The sequence below is a fragment of the Canis lupus genome, chromosome 5 (genome assembly GCF_048164855.1).
Source record: "Canis lupus baileyi chromosome 5, mCanLup2.hap1, whole genome shotgun sequence".
In the NCBI taxonomy this organism is placed as follows: domain Eukaryota; kingdom Metazoa; phylum Chordata; class Mammalia; order Carnivora; family Canidae; genus Canis; species Canis lupus.
The window spans coordinates 35,601,197-35,625,966 of record NC_132842.1 but is presented as its reverse complement, the minus strand read 5'-3'; the positions used below and the strand labels follow the sequence as shown (position 1 = coordinate 35,625,966).

Sequence of the window (24,770 nt, the reverse complement as noted above, 5' to 3'; positions counted from 1 at the left end):
AAATGGGGGTGCACTGGATGGTGCCTCCATGCTTTAGCCAGGCCCTGAGCAAATGGACAATGTAGACATTCACCTGAACTTTGAGCACACCCTGGGTGGGCAGTGCAGATCCTCAACTCAAGCCTCACCCAGAGCCTGGGTGGAGGGCAGTGTGAACTCCTCCTTGGTCCAGATCATGCTCACAGAACGGGGAACTCTTGTGAGATTTGACAGAGCCAACCCCAATCCTACTGTGGGGACATAGACCTATTTTTCACCAAATGCCTGTGGACCCCAAGAGCTCTGCTTGCCACTGCAGGACAAGAGAGGGACCCCCTGGAACAGAAAGGGCCAGTTAGCACCCCTTGGATCAACCCTACTTCTCCAGCCTCTGTATACTTGTCTAGAAAAGAGATTATAACCCACTGCATACTTCCAGGAACTGCCAGGACTATTAAATGAGATGGGGGCAGACTCTCCTCCATTCCTGAGCATCTCCTCTTTTCCTGGTAGCCTCTTCATTACACAGAAAAGGAAACCGAGACCTGGAGAGGCCAAAAGACTACCCCAAGATCACACAGCAACTTGAGGTCAAAGGTGGAAGTGGAACCCAGTTCTGGGTCTCACACAGGAGCAGGACTTCAGTTAACTCCATGGACCATTGTGCTGTGTGAGTTAAGCTGCACCTTGGCACCTGGACCAGGCTGTGTGTGAGTGTGTGTGTGTTTTGCTGGGGGTGGGGTGGGGGTGCAGCGGACAGGGTGTCAGGGGAGCTGCTGCTGACGCCTCCCTGGTATTTTTAGCCTCAAGAATGAGCTGAGCTCAGGGCTCTGAACAACCATCAGCAGTGAGGGAAATGGGAAGGTCCCCGCCACCCCTCCCTACCACCGCCAGCCTGGAGCCAGGTTTGGGTAGGGGTGGGGGGTGGGGTTAGCCTCGAAAGGGGCAGAGACCCCAGGGAGTGGGAGCAGTCAGGCCCTGGGACCCTGCACCCCCTGATCCAGGTCATCTTTCCAATGCTGCCTTGCCGTGGGGGTGCATCAGAACCCAGCCAACCTGACAAGGATAGGCACCCCCCTCTCACCCCCTGCTACCCTTGGCTTCCCCTGCTAGGAGCTCCGGGCCAGCTTTCTCCTGCGCTGCCAGGTCAGAGCTGCGAGGTTCCCATGACAACGGATGACAGCAGCAGAGGCTGCTGGCCACAGGGTCAGGGGTGAGGGGGGTGTGGATGGCAGAGCAGAGGAAGGGAGGGGGCCTAGCACAACGATGGGGGAGGGGGCTGGAGCGAAGGACCCTGAAATTACAGCTCCCTCCTGAGGCCTAACACCCCAGGAAAGGCCTAGAACTTTGATTGATTGGGGGAAGGGACTCCATTGCCCTGACTGGGGGAAGCCAGGCAAAGAAAGGGTTGGCTAAGCATTTGGTCATGTGATCATGAAGCCAGCTAAGGGGTATGATTTGGATGGAAATCCTAGCCCCTTGTCTCCTAGCCTAGCACTCTGCTGTCTCAGGGTTTGGGGCATAAGAGGTGGGGTCCGGATGTCCCCCTATCCCCATCTCCAGGAAGTAAGAGGGTTCTATAGCCCTCCAACCAGCCTGGCTTGGATTCCTCATCCTCTAATGAGTGGTCAGGGCCCCAATACTGACAGATCACTTCTTGTCAAGCCTAGCCCCCCTCCCCAATTTTCTAGCACGGGTGTGTTTTAGTTTCCTTGGATGAGACCTCTGACAGGGATCCCAGCCTCCTGCTGACCCACCACCCCAGGTGCAGGGGCAGGGGATGGTCAGGCATTTATTGGCCTCACATACCCAGGTTGGCTGAAGATTTCACTCCAGACCCTTCAAAGGCTGCCCAGGTTCCAGAACTATCACTGGCTTCCACTGTCCCCTGGACAAAACACATATTCTCATCCTGGAGCTTGGGGTTGACTCTGCAGTCCCTGGGGCTGTCTCCTGTAGGGCCTCCTGCAGGCAAGGTTTTACTTACACTCCTCCAAGAAGCCTTCTTGACGCCTCCTGTCCACGCAGATCTCTTGCTCACCAAAGGGTACAAAAAAGGCTGGAGAGTTCACAAGGCCGGTGCATGCAGGATTTCTCATTCCACCCTCCAGCATCTTTAGGAAGGGATGTTACTTGCTGATGAGTAAACTGACACCTGGAGAAGAAACGTCTTAGGGAAGGTCACATAGCCCTGGCCAGAGGCCCTTTTTTCTCTTGGGGTCCCCTCTTGGATGTCCCCCACCTGTTGGCACCTCAGTTGGGATCCTCAGGCTTAGAGCCATCACCATCTTCTTCCTCCAGCTCCTTTAACACTGAGCCAACTCTTGTCCCCCAACCCATCCAGTTATTCAGCATTACTGAGCACCTAGCAGGTGCCAACAGGACAAGCCCTTCCCCACTGGAGCTTACCTTCTAGCTGGGAAAACCAACAAGCAAACAAGGGTGTTCACCCAGCGTGGTCCCAGCAGGGCTGTGACGGGGTCACCTGGGGCCATGGGTGCACAGAGGAGGGTCCTCCAGCCAGACCTGCAGAGTCCAGGCAGACTTCACCCACAGCTCTGCCTCCCTTGGGTCCTGCCTGCCCTGGGAACTTCCTCCCGGGCCTAACCTCTCAGTCCCACTAGCTGCGGCCCCAATATGTTTAAGAGGGTGACTGGTTGAGAAAGGCTAATGCCCAGGTCCCTGACCCCAGTGTTGTATCAACCAGCAGGCTTACTCCGTATCTGCCCAGGACCAATCAACCCACTGTCTCCACCATCTCCACAGACCCCTGGGATGGATAGAGGGGTAGGCCAGACAGCAGGCCCATTAGGCTAGAGCTGGGCTAGAGCTGGCAGGTCCCTGGCACTCCTCTTTGAGCCCAACCCACCCCCCTCCAGGTGGAACCAGCAGGAGAGCAGGAGGGAGGCAAGGGTCAAAGGCTCCCCCTTCCCAGGCTGCTGGGCCTAGCTGGGAACAGGAGAGAAAGAGGCCATAGGACTGTTGCTTAGTCCTCGGGGTTCCCAATGGCCACCAGGAAGGTAGGAGAAAATGAGAGAGGGTCTCAGTCTCAGCAACCAGAATCCTCCCACCAGTTGGACTGGGGGCTCAGAGCAGGGGTGGGGGTGAGGGGGTGTAGGAGGCAGGGCAGGCTCCTGACCCAGAGCCCAGTGCCCTTGCCAGGGATGGGGGTGGCGTCAGGGGCATGGGCACCCTCGTGATGAAGCTGGCTGCAGGGCGATTAATCTCATGAGGACTGTACATCAGCCCCCCACTCCATAGCCTCCCATGGTCAACCCCGCCTGTGCTGCCCCGGGAGTTAATCTCAGCTCCGGGGACTTCTCAGCTGCAATCACGGCTGCATTAATTCTGAGGCAGAGGGAGGCAGGAAAGAGGGAAAACAGATGGGGGGTGGATAGCCTCCTTGGGAAGGTTTCATGGTCAGCAGCTGGTGAGGAGGGGTCCCAAAAGATGGGGCCTCGGGCCCCTCCAAGGCCCTGCCCTGGATGAAGAGTGGGGGACATCCATGTCATCCCTGTCAGATCATCAGAACTCCTGAACCCCCAGCCCCTAGCCCTCGGCCACCAGCTGAGCCCCAAATGCAGTTTACAGTTTTGACAGCAGATGTCTCTGCTATTATGATTTATCAAAATGCTTAAGGTAAATAATGCACACATATTTATAGGAAAGGAAGCAGGCAGCAGAAGGTGGGAGGGATTTGAATGGGGTCAGGGGACTTCAGGGAAGAGGACTCAGAGCACCACTGCCTGTCCTCAGCCCTCCCTACTCAGACATGAGGCTTGATCCCAGCCGGGCCTCAGAGAGAACGGCAGGGGCGACATCAAGCCTGCCCAGCCTCCTGCCCCAGCCTGGTTCTTGGGGCGTCAAGGAGTGGATGGGCCCGTTTTGCTGGGCCTCTGCCAGGCCCAGGAGGCGGCCACCCGAGGGAAGCGCTGAGCCAGCCTCACACCTCAGCCACGTTTCCATGGCTTCACTGCGTCCTGGCTCCCGAGGGCTCTGTCGCCTTATCAACGGCGGGCACTGCCCTGGCCCTCACCCCGCAGTCACTCGCCCCGGGCTGCCTGTGGATCCTCCGCAGCAGAGCCACAATTTAGGCATGGCTGGTGCCCTGGGCAGGCCTCGGAGCTGGGTGAGGAGCTGGGAGCGTGGTGGGAAGTCGCCACGGAGGCAGAGGCCCCCCAATACCCAAATCCTGTCATTCTGGGGGAGGGGGCAGTGATCCTGGGCTACTCTCTCATCCTCCACACTCATTCTGCATAGGGCTGTTTCCAAATATTTCTGGGCTTAAGAACATTTGGTTAAAGAACTTGATTGGGTTTTCTGATTTGAAAAGCAATATGTATTTATTGCAACAAAAGAGTGAAAAAGCAAAGAGTCAGAAAGTGCAGAAAAGTTTAAGGAAGCAATGCTTGACCCTAATCCCACATCTGGGCATGATCACAGGAGCATGTGGGGTGGGGGTGGGCGGCTCCTTCCAGCCAAGGCCTGAAGTGTAACCAGGTGTTTAAGGGCCAGTGTCTGGAACTGGAGGAACCCAGCTGTGTGACATTGTGTGTCTCTCCCCTTCTGCCTCTCTGAACCTCAACTTTCTCATTTGCAAAATGGGGTAACTAATCAGTGCCCTCCTCACGGATGATCAGGAGGGTTAAGTGAGCTGCTAAACGCAACAGACTTGCTCAAGGCCTGGCACATGGGCCACAAGCTCTATGCCTTGAGAGGCTAGAGATGTCATTAGCACCTCTAACCAAGGGTAGAGATAAAGAGTATGAAGGCTCCAGGGGACTCTTTCTAGTAAGTCTCCCCCACCCGTGAACAGCACTCCAATTAGGGTTGAAAATGCACGAGAGGGGAAAAAAATGCCCAGAAAAAGGAGATAATGTGTTTATGCAACCCACAGGAGGTTTTTCTGGTGCTGATGCCAGCCCTGCTGAACAGCTGGCCACAGCCCTGAAGCCAGGCGAAGCTACCCAGAGCCATCGGTGCAGTGATGGGGGTGGCGCAGGGACACGAAGCTTGGCCTGCTGGGGTGGGAGAGGCCATGAACGTAGTACCTGAAGAGGAGTCAGAAGGGAGAAGGCAACAGGAAACAGACATGCATCCGAACGATCGAACATCAGGACTCCGGTAGCTGGCCACCAGAGCCCCCCCAACCCCCACCGCAGCCCAGGCACTTTGCACCCAGGCCTGGAGCCCTGGAGGACCTGCACTCTCCTGTCCTGGGCCCGCCCCATTTTCACGCCCTGCTGCCTGGAATCTGAGGCAGGCCTTGTTCTCTGGCAGGAGGGGAATTTAATGCCTCTGAGGGATGGCAGGTCGATAGGGGAAGAGAGATGAAAGTGTCCGCTCTGGCAGCTGGGTCAGGGCCTCGAGGGGACAATCCTGAAGCCCCCCCCAACCCTTCATCCCCAGCCATTCTCCAAGCTGTGTGGCAGGAAGAGCCCTTAAGGGGCCCTCAGGGAAGAGGTAGACCTCTGGGGATGGGAGTCCCTGCAGGACTGTGTGACCTTGGGAGCAGCTGGGCCTCTCTGTGCCCATTACCTGCCTGCAGGGTGCCGGGGCCAAGGTCTATATTATTAACGTGCTGGTGGCTGCCTGTCCCTCCCCCACCTTGGCTGTTGTCAGCATGGCCTGCCAGCATGGGGCCATGGATGGGCTGTAGGGGGCCAGGCTGGGCTGCACAATGACCTCCATCCATCCATCTCTGGCGTCTAGGAGGGAGTGGGAGCTGCAGCTGCAATCAGGACAGGTCTAGGCACCCTTGACTGCAGCCAGGCCAAGTGGTCATCACCACCTCCCTTGTGACTATACAGGGCTGAGTCAAGCCTGGGAATGGAGGTTAAGGCCCCCAGTCAGAACCTGGCCCCTGGCCAACAGCCCTGGGTCTCTGTTGGAGATGGTGTGTGTCTTGGCACTGGGAGGGGAACTTGTTGCTCTGCAAAGCACCCTGCCAGGTGCCCCACTCCACCTCGGCATCCCTGGTCATGTTGGCCTTCTTTCCTAGAAACTGAGAGGCAAGGGTGGTTGGCCAAGGTCATCCATCTCTCTCGCTCTCTCAATCTCTCTCTTTCTCTCTCTCTCTCACACACACACACACACACACACACACACACACACACGGTGACCGAGAAGTGAAGAGGACCCATGTGTTCAGACTCCCAGGTCCCCTTTCCTTTTCATGGAAGCAGACAGTCCTCCCAAAGCAGCCTGGTGCCAGGGGTGGAGGCCAGAAGCCCGAGCTTCTAATCAGACCCTTGCTACCATCTTGCTCTGTGACTTGGGCATGTCACATACTCCCTCTGGGCTTCAGTTTTACATCTGTAAAATAGTAATAATTCCGATCCTGATGATTTTCTGAAATCAAAGAAGTGAACTTATGCAACAACCTGAAGTCACTCCAGGCTGAAGGCAACCTCCAGCTAGTCTTGGACCAAAGGCAAGTATCCATGCATAGAGTCTCGATCCTGGCCCACAAACACCTGGTACACTCCGAGAGCTGTGCTGCTTCCTCCTTCTGATACCACAAGACCACAGCAAGCTCAGAGCAGAGGGTCAAAGGCCCGTTTGGAGCGCTGAGTCAGGCTCAGGGCAGGAGACAGGGGCCCCGGGGCGGGTGGGGGTGTCCAGGCACTAAGGGACCAGGTCAGGCTGAGCCCTGCTGCTCTGGAGGGGAGGGGGCGCCTGGCAGGCGCTGGGCAGGCTGGGGTGGGGAGAGGCCTTTGGCGGCCACAGAGAACAAAGAGGCTGGGGTTGCCAGGATATTTTGTGGAGCTGAAGCTGGTGGTAGGGCTGGGAGAGGGGCCGTGGCAGCCGTGGGAACTGCGCCTGCTGCCCCCACGCCAGCTCCCACACCCAGACCGGGCCTCGGGACCAGGCTGCGGTTAAGGGGGACTGCCAGGGACCCCACTCTGTCCTTAAGAGTTGCATGCTGTCAGGGTAGAGACCCAGGAAAAGCTGCACACAGAGCCATACATGGCACATAGTGTCAGTATCACCAAGATGATTGCAGGGTTATGCTGACACACAATGTCACCAGCACATACCCAGGGTTGTGTGAGGGGTGTCACAGGGTCACAGAATGGTCACCAGCCGGCCTCATACACTCACACAGAATCCCTGGTGTCAGTCTCAGGGCCACACTCATGATGGTCACAATGTCACAAACCACACAGAAGCACCCAGTGTCTCTCACGGGGTCATGTGTGCCATACAACATGTGTGGCATCTCTAATGTCACACAGAGTTGCCCAATGTGACACATTCAGTTATACAACCTGGCCTCACACTGAGTCTGCTACAGGATTGCATAGCATCATAGGTTTACACGTGCAAGGTCACAGAATATCCCAAAGTATGGCTACCGACATCATACATTAACCTAGGGCCATAGGAGGTCTCTCACGTAGCCTACCACACAGTCATAGACCTATTTTCCTGTCACACATAGCCACACTGTTGCACAAGGCCTCATATTGTTGTCAGGGCCTTGAAATCGGTCTGTCTCTCATATCACACACACACACACACACACACACACACACACACACACACACACAGGGTGCTGCATGGAGGCTGGGTTTGTCTCCAGCCCTGTGTGTACCCCTAACCACCCCTACCATCCAGGTGAGGGAAAGGAGAGCCTCGGCTGAAGCTCTCAGGTCACCAGGAGGTCAGACTCCCAAATGTAGCAGAGGGGAACGGAGGGCGCCCGGAGGGAGGGGAATTGGGCATACAACTCTACAGGGAGCCTGCCTCTAAGTACTTCTCTGTCAGCAGGAGAGCAGCAGGGGAGCAGCAGGGGTGAGCTGGCAACAGAAGACACAGAGGTGCAGAATACAGGGAGAGACACAGAGATGCGAGAGATGCAGAGACTCAGAGATGTGGAAGGATGACAGGATACAGAGACACAGGAGACTCTGAGATCGATAGAGAACATTAAGAGAGAGATTCAGAGCCAGGGAGCCAGACAGAAATGGTTAGAGATAGACATGCTGGAGCAGGGCCTGGACAGGGCTGGAGCCTGCTCGGGGCTAGCCCACCGTAGGGGGAAGGGAGGGAAAGGTGAGGTGGCCAGGGCTTTAGGGAGGACCCATATCATGGGGAGAAGGTGCGGGACATCTTGGGGAGATTTAGGTGAACAGCTTTAAAATAGTAACAGCAGCTTGCCATTGGACCAAAGGCTTAGGGTGAACCAGGCCCTCCCCAGAATGATCTCATTTCATCCTCCAGCAACTTTATGGAAGATGATTATTGTGCCCGTTTCCCAGATGCGGTAACTGAGGTCTCATCACATGTTCAGCCCACAGCCATCTCCACCCCTGCTCTACCTGGACCGCCTCCAGGCAGAGGGGCTGGCCTACCATTTCCACAAGCAGAGTACAGAGGACAAATGGAAAGGGGTGAGGGGCTTCAAGCTTAGGGCTTCTGTGTTGAGGGATAGGCCCAGGAGCCATAGCTGGGCTGTGGGCTGGCACACTAAAAAGGTACAGGCTGGCTGAGTCACAGCAACCCCCTCCGGGCTGGCACTGGAGCCATCCACCCCACACCTGTAGGCATGCCAATGAGGGCTGGCCGAGGCCATCTGCAGCCTGTGTACTGCCAGCAGCAGCGTGGGGGCAGGCAGGGGCCTCCTGCCTGGGTGCCCCCTGCCGGCTGGGCTTGCCACCCTGATGCCCCCGAGGAGGTCTCTCCCTGCCCACTCAAGGATCTGAAGGGGCTGCAGTCTGCCTTGTGCAGGGGCTGAGGGTGCCCCTGGCTGTAACACCTCCCCCCACCCCCCACTGGACGCCCCCCTTCGGCAGAGCCGCCTGGAGAGATCACAGGCAGCCACATGAAAGGGAATTTTTCCCAGGCAGAGCTGGAGTTGAAAGCTGCCTCCCACCACCCCCGCCTGCCCCCGCTGTGCCAGGCCAGGCTGCTGAGCTCCTGGTGCTCTAAGGGAGCTTGTGACACCGGGAAGGGGCTGAGGGTCAGAGCCCCCACCTGATATGGGTTGCTTTTTCTCCTCCCCAGGAACAGTGGCAGAGGCAGCCCATCTTCCCCCAGCTCCTGCCCCTCATCGCCAAAGCCCTCACCCACCTGAATCGAGGCCCCAACACTGTCAGGAAGTCCTTCCTCAAGTCTAGCCTCCATTGCAGCCAGGCTCAAAGCAGCTGGGTGGGAAGAAAGTCTGGCGGGCAAGTGGATGATGGGTCTCATCCTGTAGGCCGGCCTCTGTGATGTGCAGGGGTGGGGCCAAGCAGCTGTCACCCCTTCCTGTTCACGCCGCCTTGGTCCAGACCATGTGGCTATGTGGTGATTTCCCCAGACATCTGGCCTCTGAGGTCGCAGAGGAGCTTGCACTAACCAACCTTCTGGGGGTAGGAAAGGCCGCACGAGAACCAAAGCCACGGCTACCCTCTGGCTTCGGTCTAGCAGCTCTTAGGCCTGAAGAGGGGCATGTGGGGTATTTCTGTGTGCATTCTGGGCACAGGCGGGTCCCCACAAATCTGGGTTAGACCTGCTCCCTGGGGATCACCTCGGTGGTGGGGGAGCAAGGGATCCCTGCAAGCAAGCGAGCAAGAACAGGCAGCTCGGGTTCTACCTCAGGATGCCAGCTGCCCTGCACTGGCAGGGCGCTGACAAGGTAGCTCAACAGAGAAGGTGGCCCCAGGTGAGCAGAGGTCCCTGGAGGTCTGGGTTCTGAGGCAAAGGGTATACTTAGGCAGGCGAGAACGTTCCAGCACAGGATACTTCCACCATGTCATCCAGACTAGCTGTTCCCGCACGACCCCCTTCAGGAGCCATTGGCCTCACTCCCCAAGAGACTCCCTGCTCTCAATGTCCCCAGGCCGTCCTTCTTCCTCCCCAAGGGTGGCTCCACATATCCCCTGCCCAGAAATAGCCCCCAAGCCAGCCCCCAAACAGGAGAGCAAGAAGCCAGCAGAGCTTCGTGACACAAACATGCATTCGTTTTATTCACAAAACAGCCTGGTTTCCTAAAACAATACAAACAGCATGTTCATCAGCAGGAAGCTGGCCATGGGCAAGGGGGCCCAGGCCGCAGGGGCCCCCCCACCCTGGGCACCCACACCCACTGGCCGGGGGCCACGCAAAAAAGCCCTTTCTTCTGTTGCCATCAGCAAGGCCAGAAAAAAAGGACTTATTTTCTCTAAGGGAAGTAGCCAGGATCGGAAACATCGAGACACGGGCTCCCCAGATCTCAATGGATAAAGGAACAGAATTTTCATTTTTGCAAAATCATCATTGTCGGGGTGGGGGATCCCGTTCCGGGGACCGCAAGTGCAGTGCAGGCGGCCGGACCGGCCGGGGTGGGGGTGGGGGGCAGGCTGCTCCCTCCCCCTGTGAGCTCCTGGCAGCGGCCCTGCACGCGTGGATGGACACAGAGGGGCTTCGACGCAGCCATCAACATTCTCTTTATAAATGTGAGTGGATTCTCCAGGCAAACTATGCACTATTTCATGGTCGGAAAGAATCAAAGGAAGTTTAAATGAGGGTGGAGTTAAACTGTGCTAAATTACAGTAGTGCTTATTAGTAACTAGATTTCAAAAGGTTACAGAAAATTTACATTCTCTACACAAAAACTGCATCTCCTGCACAGACAACATCGACATCGACACAGGAAGGAAACTGATTGTCCATTCTTTGCCCAGGAAGTCTCAGTACTTTATAGATTCGTCTCTACCTCTGTTTTTGCTGTTGTTCTTCCGAAAAAGCAGTTAAAATTTTTTTCTTTTTCTTTTTATACTAGGGACGTGGAGATGTTAAAACGACAACAAAAAATATATATATAAAAACAGGAATGAAATCTGTGAGAGAATATTTTTGGTTCTAAAGACGGGTGCATCCGTTTGTCTTCGCCCGAATCCCTTGCTGGAGACCACACGAGCAGTGACATTGCACGGAGAGGGCAGCTTTGGGGTCCCGCCGGTCACTGAAACCACCGGAAGGCGGCTCCCGTCGGAAGCATCACCTTCTGGCGGGGGAGGGGGGGGGGCGGGAGACAAAAACAAGGAGAGAATTCAGTCAGGGTCCGGCGGGGCCTGGTGCAAAGATGCTCCCCGTGGATGGCCTCGTGGCAGAGGGATGGGCGTGGAGTCAAGGCAGCCACCCCGTGGAGTTCCTGCCATCCTGACCAGGCCAGAGAAGAAGCTTTGACCCGCTGGGCCGCTGGAGGGCCCAGAGCACTCTAAGGCCCCCTGAGCCACTGTGTCCAGGCACCCTCCTTCCAAACAGGAAGACCCATTTCCCTGGTCCAGAGGCCACAAGCACCAGGTGGCTGCAGTGCATCTGGGGGCCGTGTGCATGTTTCTGTTGAATGAACACGTGAGCGCATGCACTGGATGCGTATATGGATGTGTGCCTTGGGCTAGGCCACAACATGTCGTGTGTGTGTGTGTGTGTGTGTGTGTGTGTGTGTGTGTGTATAGGAAGGGTACTGGCTGTGTTAAGAGGCTCAGTCTGGAGTAAGCCTGGGTACTGGGCAGGAAGGGCTGCGTGTATGTGTCTGTGTCTACATGAGCTGAGAGCGGGTGCCTCTGTGTGCACATAGGTGTGTTCTCTGAGCAGGAGAGCAGATACAGGAGGCTTGGGGCTTGTGGTGGGGAGTAGCCATGGCTGGGAAGTCATTATTATTTTCCAACCACTCGAACATTTGCGTCCAGCCCACTCACAGAGAGGTGGGGCTGGGGCCGGGACAGCAGGCTGAAAAGATGCTTTTGTACCCAGGCCTGGCACCACAGCTAGGCTGCCACGGCTGGGGGCACAGGGACAAGCTCTGCCATGAGGGTGGAGAAAGAGCAGTATGGGAACCCTTCTGTCTGCTGTAAGCCTTCCTGTTCAGGCCACCTTGGCCTAGACCATGTGGCTATGTGGTGATTTTCCCAGAAAGCCAATCATCCCAGAGTGGACAGGCTTTTCCTATACCCCAAGATCACAGCCACCTCCTCACCTGAGGCCTATACGATCCCTGGCCATTACCTACGAGGCCAGATTGACCTTGGGGCCCCAAGAAATCCCAAATCTGTTATTAGATGTCTAGATGCAGGGCTCTTCCAGGCCTCAGGGCAGGACAGTGAGCACTGGGGGTGGCCTTAGGGGAAAAGGATGGACTCTGAAGGGGCGAGTTAAGTAAGGGGCTTACCCTTTAATGCCACATGGTTCAAAGGACAGAACTCCTCAAGCGGGACATGGGAGAGCCCCAGAATCTTAGAGCATAGATTGGAAGCTACAAGATACGTCTAAAGTCAGAAACTTAGGACCTATCTGGAAACCCCACTAGTGGCCCAAACCTCCAGGGAAGGGTTTAGAATCCCTGGGCCTGGTCGGAAATGCTCAGCCCCTGCCTGGAACTCCATGCTTGCCTTGCAAACTACAACCTAATGAGATCTCAGGAGGTGGCTCTGGGTGGTGAACTAGTGTGTAACCAGGAACCCTGGAGCCCCGGGATCAGCTGAGCAGCCCCCAGACACTGGCCCGAGTAGGAAAAATAGGGTCGGGCGGGGTGGGAGTGGGTTTGGACTGCCAGCCAGACACAAAAGCCCACACACACACCTCCCTCTAAGGCGTTGTTACCTCCAGAGCAGCGGAAGGCTTCTTTTTGAGTTCCTCACATTTTCTGAATTTGCAAATCTGATGGCCAGTCTTTCGGTTCCTACAACTGCTGCACTGCTCGCAGTTGATGCGCCGCCGGCAGGGCGCGCACATGCCGCAGCGTTTCCGCTTCTTCTTGCCCGAGCTGATGGCCGAGGCCAGCTCTCCCTGCATAGGGTACTCGGCCAGGCCGGCCATGTGCAGCGCGCTCTCAGCCAGGAACACGCCCGCAGGGGTCATGATGAAGAGGCCTGGGTTGATGGGGAAGGCGCCCAGGTAGGGGAAGTCGGACTGCCCGTTGAGGGCCTCGGCACCCGCCACAGCCTCCATGTCGGGCAGGCCAGCGCCCGCCTCGCTCATCAGCGGCAGGTGCTCCTGCACCACGCGCTTCAGCATCTCCGTGGACTGCGCGAACTGCTGCAGCGTCAGCTGTCCCTCGGCTGCCAGCTCCGTGGCCCGCTCTGCCTTGCTCAGCAGGCTGGCCACAGCACCACTTTTGTGCTTTGAGGTAGGGTTGCTTTTGTCCGCGGCCATGGCCGCCGCCAGGTCGTGCCCATTGGCCAACAGGGAGGCGGCGGCGGCGGCGGCGGCGGCGGCCTTTTCGGCTGACTCGCTACCCATCATGCTGCCACCACCACTGCCCCCGCTGCCCCCAAAGGAAGAGTAGTGGGAGAGGGGGCGGGAGCGGCGCAGGCTCTTGTTGAGGGGTTCGCTGATGATGCCGCTCTTGTTCCGACGCTCGGGGGGCGGCGCGTCATCTGCCACCGAGGCTGGCGCGGCAGTGGCTACTGCCGTGCTCTTGTCGGCTACTCCTGCCTTGGGGCCGCTGCCACCAGTGTTGCCGCTGCTACTGCCACCACTGTCCTGGGGGCTACTGCCGAGGCTCGACATGGTGGGGCCAAGGCCCAGAGCCCACTGCTGGGGGCGGGGTGGGAGGGCTGCCGATTCCGGGGAGGTCCACAGACGAGCACTGCGCGGCTGCCCACGACAGAGATGCCTGGTGGGCCCCGCTGCTCAGGGCAGGCACATGGTCAGGTGTCCACCTGGAAGGGTCTTCACTCTGTTGGTACAAGAGAGTAGAGGGTCAGGGCGGTGGAAACATCTCCTTTCCTGACCTCACCATCACTCCCAACAACCCTATCACCATTGTTACAGCCGCAAGCCCTGCGGGGCATTTATTAAGTGCCAGGTCCAACATGGTCAAGTACTTTTTAGGTGCACTACTTTTTTTTTTTTAAGATTTTATTTATTTATTTCACAGATAGAGAATACACAAGGGGAGCGGCAGAGGGAGAGGGAGAAGCAGGTTCCCCACTAAGTTGGAAGCTTGACACAGGGCTCAATGTTACAAGCCTGGGATCGTGACCCGAGCTGAAGGCAGCCGCTCAACTGACTGAGCTACCCAGGCGCCCCTGGGTGTATACTTTTTAAAAAAACATTCTATTTATTTTAGAGAGTGCGGGAGACAGAGAACAGAGCAAGCGCAAGCGGGGAGGGGAGCAGAAAGAGAGGGACAAGCAGACTCTGCAACTCAGCACAAGCCTGATGCAGGGGCTCAACCCCACAACCCCAAGATCATGACCTGAGCCTAAATCAAGAGTTGAATACTTAAGCAACTGAGCCCCTATTTGTACTATTTCAGTTAAGACGCACAAGCACCCTTTGAAGTAGAGGCTCATAATCCTCATTTTATAGAGGAGGAATTCAAGATTTAGAAGAATTGACCACAGCTACTGAGTGTCATGGCAGAGGCTCAGCCTGGGTCTGTACAACTCAGGTGTCTGGCCAGTCCTTCCGGGGCTGGGAGTAGAAAGCACTGGAGTTGTTTATTAACCTCAGAGGGTTATAGAGTCATCTTCTGCTTCCTAATCTTCTTTCTCTGACCCATCTACAAAAGGGTTTGCTTTTTTTTTTTTTTTAATTTTTATTTATTTATGATAGTCACAGAGAGAGAGAGAGAGAGAGAGAGAGGGGGGCAGAGACACAGGCAGAGGGAGAAGCAGGCTCCATGCACCGGGAGCCCGACGTGGGATTCAATCCCGGGTCTCCAGGATCGCGCCCTGGGCCAAAGGCAGGCGCCAAACCGCTGCGCCACCCAGGGATCCCTACAAAAGGATTTGGAACAGCCTCTGAAAAGCTTGAAGGTGTAGACCAGAAGTCTGAGAAGTTGGGGTGCCCAGGTGGCTCAGTTGGGGCATCCAATTCAATTTTGGCTCAGGTCAAGATCTCAAGATCATGGGATCCAGCCCTGTGTTGGGCTCCTCGCTCAGCAGGGAGTCTGCTCGAGTTTCTATCCCTCTGCCTGTGCTCCGGTGTGCATGCTCTCTCTAAATAAATAAATCTTAAAAAAAAAAAAAAGTCTGGGAAGCTGCTCCCAGACTCTCATTTGGCAATTCATAATACATATGGATTATCTCAAGGCTCTGACAAGTCCTGCAGGGAAAGGAAACTGACTTCAGAGGTTGCCAAATAGAGCACAGAATCCTTATTTCAAGGCGCATGTATCCTGCTAGAGGGCAAACAGCACGTGCCAGAGGATAAGGCTTCTCCTGCAAGAGTGGGGGGACACGCTGTGAACATATCAGCACATGCTTCCTCCTCACTCTCAAACCATAGTCATCATTACCTCAGACCCCACTCCTGTCTCTACTCAGGCCTCCCTGCTGTACTCCAGCCTGGCTCCCAGATGGGTCTGGGATGAGGTCCCAGTGAGAGCCTTGAGCTGGGGAAGGCTGTGGGCAGGAGGGGCCTCAGCTAGGGCATGCTGGGACTGAGCGTGGGTGTGACCCTCCAGGACCAGAGCCTCTTCTTTGGCCACATCCATGTTTCTGAGGTGCCTCTTCCTAGGACAAGAGCCTGCTCTGCTCAGGCCCCAGGATTAAGGAGCAGCCAGGCTCCTTGGCCAGGATCTCTGGAAGGAATTGTGCAAAGGAGTGGAGTGGCTGTCTCATTAGCCCTGGCTCTCTAGCATCGCATCCCTGCCTGCCTGCTTGCCGTGGCCCAGCAACCCCCAGGAGAGGGATAGGAGGGGAGGGCCCAGCCTGAGCAGCTGGCGGCTCAAGGGGGAGGTGCACATCTGGCTAGGCCTGTCCCGCCCCAGGCTTGGGGGCGGCACACATGCATCTTTGTCCCCAGGCAACCTCACCATCCCCCAGTCACAGGACTCTGCCGGTCCTGGTCCCAGGAGGTCATCTAGTCCAACCTTCTGCACTTACATAGGGGGAAATTGAGGCCCTGAGCCGGCAGGGCTCCCTGCTCCAGGACTGCTAAGGAGTGGCCACAAGGCAGAACGAGTGTAGGAAAGGGAATAGCCCTGTCTCTTGAGTGAGGCAAAAATGGCAGGCATCCACAGACAGCCAGGTGCTCCCTGCCTCTCCCCAGAGGGCAGCGGCCCACGTCCACTCTGCTTAGTGAAGGTAGATGGGTGGCAAGAGCTGGGAGAGCTGGCAGGTTCTAGCAGGACAAACCCAGGAGCGCCTGGCAGGGTGTTTAGGCTGGGCCGGGCTGGGGGTACCACAGAGGTCAGAGTTGTAAGAGGAAGGGGAGCTGGTAGGATGGCGGGGCTGTGTCCCACCTCTAAGGGCTAAGCCCAGGGTGGCTCTCAGGCCCTCCCTCAGAAATCAGTGGGCATCCAGGCATCAGCAACCCTGGCTCGGCATTGAGGACTAGGGCCATAGACTGTCACTCCAGGTTAACTGCCACTGCCCATCTGAGCTCAACTACCCCACCCCAGAGCACATAGTGCCCGGTAGGCCTGGACATGGTGTGGGGAGAAAAGGGGAGAAGGCAGGAGCCCTTGGGCTGCAGAGGCAGGGGAGAGGTGGGGAGGGGAGCGGCTTGCACCCTAGCCCCCCCTGTGTCCCCGCCTCTGCGGCCTGCTGGCTGGTGGCAGGAATCGATAGCTACATTAACGCTGCTCCTGCACCCCCCCGCCCCCCCAGCTCCAGGATCTGGCTCTGTGTGCAGGGCGGCAGGTCAATTAGAAGTCAGCGCTCTCCAACACGGGCCTGCGTTCAGGGCTGGTGCTCTGGCTGACTCTCTCTGCTTTTGTCTCCATCCTGAGTCCCGTGGTAGGGACTAAACCTCATGCTCTGTTCATGTCTGGCCCCTTCCTTGCATCTCTCTGATCTTTCATCTTTCTGTTCTTCCTCAGGGACTACCCTCTCTCCCAACCCCCCAGGTCCTGGGACATACTGGGCCGTGGAGCAGAAGACGTGATATGTCATCAAACAGGTGCTGCGGGCAGAACGCTATTTCGTCAGCCACAGAAACTGAAGGTGGGGAGTACACAAGGGGGGACTGGCACCCAGGTAACTCCTCAGACCCCAGAGTGTGCAGATACTCACATCTAGTTAGTCTGCGAGGCCTAGTCTCTAAGCCAATTCCAAATCTGCCCCTAAACCTGACTCATCTCCTTTAGACCCTGAGAAAAGGTGATGCCCTGGTCCCAGAGGACCACTGACCACAGGACTTGTCTGCCCTCCTCATAGTAGGGGAGACATAAGACCTTCTCCCAGGCCCCTGCCCTTCACTGCAAGGCACACAGCAACCCCCTCCCAGGCCAGAAAAAGGCCTGGCAGTGCCCAGGCAGCAGGGGAGGAGCTGGGGCTGCGTTGAAGCGGAGCGGGAATGAGCGGGAGGGAAAGCTGGCGGGCAGGCGGGCGGCGGCGGGCGCATCCATCATCGGCCCTGCCAGGAACGCATCCAGCCCCCAAAAAGAAATACTGCGCCTGAGGAGGGACAACAAAGGGCTCCGTTTCATCAGCAATGCGGAGCCAGCGCCCCGCCGCCCCGCCAGCCGCGGTCAGCCCACAAAGGACCCCTTTGTCCATGCAGGAGCCGGGCGGCCGGGAGCTGGGACCATGGGCTGACGGGCGGGGACAGAGCCCAGAGGGAGGGAGTGTGGGGGGAACCGGTCATGGGGAGCTGGGGGGCAGAGAGGGGCAAGGGGGCAGAACAGAGACAGGTGGTGCAGAGAGAAGATTGAGACACAGAACCCAGGGGGCAGGTCAGAGAAAGAGGGGTTTGGAGAGGACAGGGCAAGGGGTCATGGTTGAGAAGAGAGCCTTATGGGAAGCCAATAATGAGGGACCGGGCTCGGAGAGATCGGAGGCTCCCAGCCCAGCCCAGACTTGAGGGTCCGACAGACATGGAAAGAGCCCTGAGGAAAATCCAAGACCTGGGGACCTGGGGACCAAGAGAAAGCAGCTGCACATGCCCACAGCTCTGAGAGGGAGGCAGGGGGTGGGTGGATCCCAGCCCAGTCTGGCCTACGGCCTGGGAAACATAGCTTGATAGGGATGAGGCGGAGAGTCACCGGGTTCTTGGCCTCAGGGCCTGGCCATGGGGCCCAAGCTCCTATGGGCTCTAGCTCACTGGCTAAGCTGGAAGTCAGAAAGTCAAAGCTGGAACCACTCTCCTGACACTGGGACCATGCGCTGCCTCCCAGGCTCTAGCCAGCCCCAGAAGACACAGACCCACCCCTCTCCAACCAGCTCCCAGCACCAAGTGACACTCAGTCCCCGCACTACCTAACCGTATCAGTTAGCATTTATTGAGCACCTACTGTATCAGGCCCCGTGCTCTCATGCTTTACCGGGAAATAGAGCCTAGTAAGCAGCTTCAGAGATGAGGAAATTGAGGCTGTTCAGACTGTCAGGCCAAGGTCATATGGCTGGTGCCCAGTCTGGTTCGAATTTGAACCCAGAGCCCAAATATTAGTCATCCTGCTGTGTGACACTTTTGCTCTGCCTGTGCAACTGACAAAGTAGTCCAGGGCAAGGTGACCCAGCTGTCCCCAAGCTGCCCCCACCCCCTGGGGTTGTTACCGTGCCTGTCACCTTTACGTGCATGGGGCGGGGGAGCGAGTTGTCACAGACCCCAGGGAGTGTCTTCACCCAGGGGGCTTGGAGATGCCCAGGCAGGAACCTGGAATGCTAGGCCAATGACATCATAATGCTAGCTGACAATGAGGTCATCAGAGGTAATGGTAATGCCCTCACTCAACCCTGAGCCCTTCCAGCTAGCCAGCAATGGAGGAAGGGGCCCAAGGGCAGGGATCGTGCTGTCTGCACATAGACATGCACACAGTCCCCCACCATTGACCCAACAACAGTCCCCTGCCTTGCGGTACTGGGGAGATCGTGCGGGAGAGGACTCCACGCCACCCTGGGGGAGTGCACAGGAGCTGGGCCAATGTGAAACGAGAGCAGGAAGGCGACCAAGTGGGGCACTGAGGGCCCTTCTAGAAGGAACTGCTAGACTGTGAGTGAGAGATGAGGCGAGGTTACCAAAGGGGCCATGAGCCTGAAACAGTTCTTAAGAAAAGGGGAAGAGGGGCGCCTGGCTGCCTCAGTCAGTAGAGCACGTGGTGGAGCATGCGACTCTTGATCTTAGGGTCGTCAGCTTGAGCCCCACGCCATGGGGAGAATTTAATTTAAAAAAAATGGGAAAGAGGGTGTGAGGTGCGGTTGTGAGGTTGGCAGGGTCCCAAATGTGCAGGGCACTGAGGCCAAGAGTAGGATTTTTTAAAACAGCTTTACTGAGGCATAGTTTACACATTATAAACTTTACCCATTTATAAGAGTACAATTCAATGATTTTTAGTAAGTTTACAGAGTTGTGCCATGCCACCCCACTTACAACGGCTGAATCTGACCAAGGCACCATCCCTCTCTCGCTCCTTTGCTGGCTAGATCAAACTTCCAGCCATCCTTCCTATTGAGGGAGGGTTTCCTGGAGGAGGCTGCATTCCAGCAGGGCCTTCAGGACCCAGAGACATGGGCCCAGCATTCCACCATCATCTGGGCAGGACTTGCACACTCTTGACCTCTTCACACTCTTTTCCACACTTCCACTTGCACTCTTGACATCTCTGGGGTAGCCTTGTTATGCTCCTCCACCCACTTCGGGCCTCTTGGCCTCCAAGGGAGGTAACATGGACAGACAAGAGTAATGGTGGGCAAGCCAGTGGTGGCGAAGAGAAAAGACCACAGGCTGTGGTGGCTGAACTGCGCTGTGGCTGAGCACACGGGGCAGGGGTGGGGGCATCGTCTCTGATTTCCATGATTCAGCCTAGGGAGTTTCCAGAAGGAAAAAAAGCTCTACTCAAGCCCAAGGCAATGCACATAGAGACACTGGTCTTGGAAGCTGGAAAAACGCAGCCCTGGCCTGAGCACACACACAGCACACAGCACACATCCAGCTACAGATGGACACACATACAAGCACAGTGACCACTGCTAGCACCCAGCAGAATGCCTGGGGCCGGAAAGGCCCTTAGGACCACTAGAACCTCCCCAAGACTAACACCCCGAGACAAACTACCAAAGACAGAAGAGGGGACTAGAGTCCTGTTTCCCTGACTCCATACCCTTTTTCCTCTTGGACCCCTCCACCTACAGCAAGCACAGCCCGTAGCCCGAAAAATGAAATAGGCTGAAGAAAACCGCAGGAGTCCATGAGGCTCTATTCTCTCTTGCAGACCTCAGACTTAAAAAACAGGTGGAGGACAGGATCAGCCCATTTCATGGAAGGGAACACTGAGGCCCCAAGCAGGAGGTATGCCCTGACCTGGGGCTCTGGGGAGTGATCTGGGACCCCTCTATAAAGACAGAGGCTTCCTCGCCAAGCACCTTCTTCAGGCCAGATGTCCTCCTTCAAAGAAGAGTCCAAGGATCAGGAGGGCCCTTCCTCTCTGTGTGACCTTGGCATATGGCCTCTGAGTCTGTTTCTCTGTCTGTAACACGGAACCAGGAGGATAATAATTATGTTAAAAATGGAGGACGTCCTGTGTGCCAGACGCTACATACATGCCTTGTCTCACTGCCTCTTCCTACACACCTTCTGAAAGAAGAGGATTATTGGCCCATTTAGAACAAACAATTTGATAAGCAGGTTTGACCCAGAGAAAACTGATGCCCTTTCCATTTGGGATCCTCTGGATTTAGACTAACGTTTCCCAAAGTAACGTCTGAGCTGACATCAACCTGGGATCAGAGCCTACACACTTACTTAGGACCTCTCTCCCAGTGGACAATGGATAGAGGTGAGCTTAGAGATAACTGGGCCAAGAAGTTAGAGGAGGGGCATCTGTCCTTTTAGGGCTTGTGTGTGGGGAGCAAGGGTGTTAACAGAACCATCAGGGGACTAGAATCCTAAAATCTAGGTTTGTGGCTCCATCCTGTCTCTTCCTGTTGATTTGACTGAGCCTTTCCCCTACAGTGAGCCTCAGTTTCTTATTTGTAAAATGGAGATAGTTCTTACTCATCACCCCAAACTCTAAGAGTCATGATCCCTGAGAGGTCCGTGAGGAAAAAGGTCAAGAGACACACAAAAAAAGGGCTCTAGATAGTGACTCCCTCCCAGCCTCCAAATCCCAGAGGACCTGAATCTGCCCATGGTGTGATCTGCGAAGATAGAAACTGAAGTCTGGAGAGAAGGTGGAGACCAAACCCCACATGGGAAGCTTATGGGGAGAGGGGATCTAGCTCCTTCCCAATCTTATCTCCCCAGAGGACATGGTAATAGCAGACCCTAGTAACGCCTTCTCACTCTCCCAGGTATTGTGCTAAGCATCTTACATGCATTTTCTCATGGAGTTTTTTCTGTAATTCTTTAACTAGTATTATCAACCATTTACAGGTAAGGCCACTGAGACTCGGGGAAGTCAAGTCACCTCCCTCAGGTCACAAGACCAATAAGCAACAGAGCCAGGATTTGAAAACAGGTCTGTGGGACTCCAAAGCCTGGCTCTCCCAACACTGGCCAAGGGCTCCAAGGGCCAAGGAAGGAGGGATTATAGCAGCAGGACGAGGTCCAGTCCAGCCCAGCCTAGGGGAGCCCTCTAAGTTTCCCAAGCATCCTGGGTCGGGGGGCAGCTCTCAGGCTCTGGGCAAAACACGTGAAGGCGCTGTTGCAGAGGACTCTGCAGCTGTACCCTGAGGCCCAGGAAAAGACAGGGGAAGGGGCTGCGGGTGGGCCGGACGGGCCAGGCTGGGCCAGAGCTCCGGGCATTCCGGCGGCCTCCGCAGGAAGCAGAATGGGACGGAAACCGGCTCCTGCCTCCTCCCCCAGAATCCTGTGGGCAGCCCAGCCAGGCCGCACAGAGGCCGTCTTTGTGCCTGCCCCAACCCGCCACCCGCGGCTGGCCCAGGGTTTTGAGTTTCCTGGGGGGTGGGGGCCCTGTCACCGCTAAACCTCCAGCTACCTCCTCCTCTCGAGGGTGGTCACAGCAGTCCACAGCTGGTGAAGGAAGTGTGTGGACGGCCAGGGCTACCCCAGAGACTCTGGGGGGCCTGCAGTCGGCCCACATCTCATACCCCCAACGTTTATATGCCCTAACTGGGGGGCTGGCAGTAGGCAAGGACCCAGAGAGAACCTGAGAAGGCCATCCCCCCTGAGCCTGCCCTCCCTGCCAGAAGCCACAAGTCCCACCCCAATGTACCGGAATCCCCCCATCTCACTCCATCTTGGTGTTACTGGGTCCAGGTTGACGTTCATAAAGAGGCTGGCCAGGATGGTGGGACAGTCTGTCTGTCAAGCACCATTTCCCACTCTCCAGGGGCTCCCTGGACACACAGAACACATCCAGGGGGAGGCCTCAAGCCCACTTCAGCATTTCAGGGACAGAAGCCTCTTGGGTGGTATAAATGTGCTCAAGGAACACTGGACCCCAGGGAGTGAGCTCTGGCTGGAGTGCATATAGCGAGGAGCAGCACTACAGACCAGTGTATCTGCCTACGTCCACCGAGAAGGTGTGTCAGATACCAGACATGCTGTGTGTGTGTGTGTGTGTGTGTGTGTGTGTGTGTGTCTTGGGGCCGGAGCTGTGGGTGAGCCGAGGGTTATGTGCACAGCCTCAGATGTCACCCTGTGGGTCTGAATGCTGGTGTATACACAGGGCTTATATACCAGTGTAGGTAAAGGTCTCTGTGTGACCTCCTTGTGTGTACAAATGGAGCGTATGCTATCTGTACCCCTGGATGTAAGCATGAGTGTCAAGCACACCATGCTTGAGTGTGCTTGTGTGTACAGTACAGTGGTTTACAGGAGGCTGGCTGATGTGTGTGGGTTCTTCTGGTCTGTGAGTGTTGATACATCATTACCATGTGTATACCAGTGTGTGCGTGTGTGTCTGTGCGTGCATGTGCACACACTGTCAGCTGTATCGGGGCTTCTGAGATGTGAGTGAAGAGACCAACTGGGATGTGGACGGTGCAGACAGGAACTGATGCCAGGTGCTGGGGCCCCTATGGAAACAGGAAGCTGCCCACAGGTGTGCTTGGGCTGTGGTGGGGGCTGGGCTCCACCCATGTTCAATTTGTACCCCTGAGAAACCAACCCAGGCCTCTACTAGCCCAAAGCCGGTCCCAGCCAGAGAGAGGCACCTTCCCTGCCTACCTCAAGACCTAACAACTCTGACCAGCGTCTACCCGCCTGCCTGGCCTGAGCATGGAAAAAACTGGAAAACAAAAGCCCCCAGACCGCAGGCCCTCCCTGCAGAGGCGTGGGGGAGGCAGGCAAGAGGCAGGAGGCTGAGGAGGAAGGAGGGAGGTGTCGCCGCAGCCCCGGAACACAAAAATAATGAGGCGAGAGGGGCCATGGGGCCTAGCCGGCTGGTTCCGGAGTCGCTATCTGACCTTGACAGATGCCACAGCTGGGCGCCTGGAGAGGAGCCGCCACAGTGCAGAACACCCCCCACCCCCGCCACCTCCCCCAGGCCAGGTCGATGGATGTCCAGGCAGGCCCCAGCCACAGGCAGCCACCCCACCAGGTGGAAGAAGGGAGTGCGTCCCAGTTGGGGGGGGTAGGGGGAGGGTATGAAGCAAGGCAGTGGGGGCAGGGCACTGCAGGGCCCAGGAGGCAGCAATGTGGTCTCCTGAGGGCACCCTGGCCCTCAGGTATGGTTCTGTGTGGAGAAACACAGAGCATGCTATTATTGTGCCTGTGTAGCTGTGAGCCTGAGTGTGTGTGGGGACGGGAAGCAGAGTGTGGCTGTGTGACAGAGACAAAGATCATATTTGTGTGTGTCCTTAGGGTCACACAAGGCTGGAGAGTCCAGCTAATGTCCCTGAAGTAGGTGTGGCCACATCACTCAGGGGTGGGCACTGATCACTCCCCTGCTCCCGCCCCCCTTCCAGAGCCACAGCTGTCCTGGAGGGTGCAAGCCACGCTGGGGCCAAAAGAGGGAAGGAGGACAAAGAGAGCCACAGCCCCCCCCCCCCCCATATCAGGCTCTGTCATGTGCAGTTGGAGCAGGGATGCCCCTGCAGCCCTTCCTGGTCTACTCCCTCCTTTACTGTGGTGGTGGTCCCAGGCCTTGGTGGTGGACCCCAGGCTGAGCACCAGGACTCCGGGGACACCAGTGAGGGGCCGGGTGTGAGCTGCAGGAGGGGATGCTGGGCTGGAGGCGGATTAACAATTCCGAGCACTGGCTGCATAATTAAAAAATCATTACAGGCGGGCGGGCAGAGTCGAGTGTGAGCTCACTCGCGCTCAGAGCAGGCGGGGACACTGCCATGGTGCTCCCCCTCCCACTGCTTCCCCGAGGAAAAATCCCACCTGCTAATATAATTATGGAAAAACACAAGCACAGAAATTTGGTTTCAGCAAACAACGTGCCCGAGTGCCCAAGGCCTGCCTGCCCCTGGGCTCCTGCGCAGGCAGGTCACTCGTGCCCATAGTTCGTGGCAGGCCGGCAGGCCCTGCTGGGTCCATACTCCAGATGCTGACCTCCGCCCTGTCCGGGCTCACAAGAGAGGGAGGCAGGGGCAGGGAGAGCCCAGTTCCTCAAACCCCCAATCCAGGAGAAAACGGGTCAGTTTATAAAGAGGGAAACTAAGGGCGAAGGACTGTGCAGAAGGGTCACCGCGCTGCCCGAGACAAAGCTGAGGAGGAGCGGCCGCTGTGGCTGTGCCCGTAGAACCCAACCCCTCGGAGCTCAGCACCCTCCACCCCGTCCCCGCCGCCCCCACCTCCCCGACCTCCCCAGCCGCTGCCACCAGCGTCTCTCTCTCTCTCTCTCTCTCTCTGACGCCACACGGGCCTGTCCAGCCAACCCTGCGCCCTAACGCCTCGCCCGGCCCAGCCGACCCGCCTGCACCCCACCGTGCGGGGCGCGGGGAGCCGCAGGTCCCAGCTCAGGGACGGGGCGTCCTGGGCTCGGCTGGGTTAAGCCAGACGAGCGGAGCTGGCTCCCGCC

The 24,770-nt window shown here is 56.9% G+C and overlaps 2 protein-coding genes and 1 long non-coding RNA gene across 10 annotated transcripts in view; 1 reads left to right on the top strand and 2 right to left on the bottom strand.

The window, feature by feature from the left end:
* Positions 1 to 9,191, bottom strand: part of PSD2 (pleckstrin and Sec7 domain containing 2) — a 143,175-nt gene extending 133,984 nt beyond the window's left edge. Inside the window, exons 1-2 of the mRNA XM_072826081.1 lie at positions 9,055 to 9,191; positions 1,967 to 2,134 (exon numbers count right to left, since the gene is read on the bottom strand). The gene's annotated coding sequence lies outside the window, so the exon portion shown is untranslated. The remainder of the gene's footprint in view (positions 1 to 1,966; positions 2,135 to 9,054) is intronic.
* Positions 9,192 to 9,904: 713 nt separating this feature from the next.
* CXXC5 (CXXC finger protein 5) overlaps positions 9,905 to 24,770 on the bottom strand; it is a 35,750-nt gene continuing 20,884 nt past the window's right edge. For 5 of the 8 annotated variants that reach the window (XM_072826095.1, XM_072826094.1, XM_072826087.1 and 2 more), the window contains exons 2-3: positions 12,551 to 13,628; positions 9,905 to 10,952 (exon numbers count right to left, since the gene is read on the bottom strand). In XM_072826095.1, the coding sequence (XP_072682196.1) occupies positions 10,908 to 10,952; positions 12,551 to 13,459 (954 nt within the window). In that variant the 5' untranslated portion in view covers positions 13,460 to 13,628 and the 3' untranslated portion in view covers positions 9,905 to 10,907. Of the gene's footprint in view, positions 10,953 to 12,550; positions 13,629 to 18,134; positions 18,368 to 18,408; positions 18,524 to 24,770 lie in introns of those variants that run through there. The other 3 variants (XM_072826089.1, XM_072826090.1, XM_072826092.1) reach the window with 3 other exon arrangements.
* Positions 18,552 to 23,407, top strand: LOC140633483 (uncharacterized). The gene is made up of 3 exons (XR_012031087.1): positions 18,552 to 18,832; positions 20,052 to 20,615; positions 21,212 to 23,407. It is a non-coding gene; the product is annotated as an uncharacterized lncRNA (long non-coding RNA).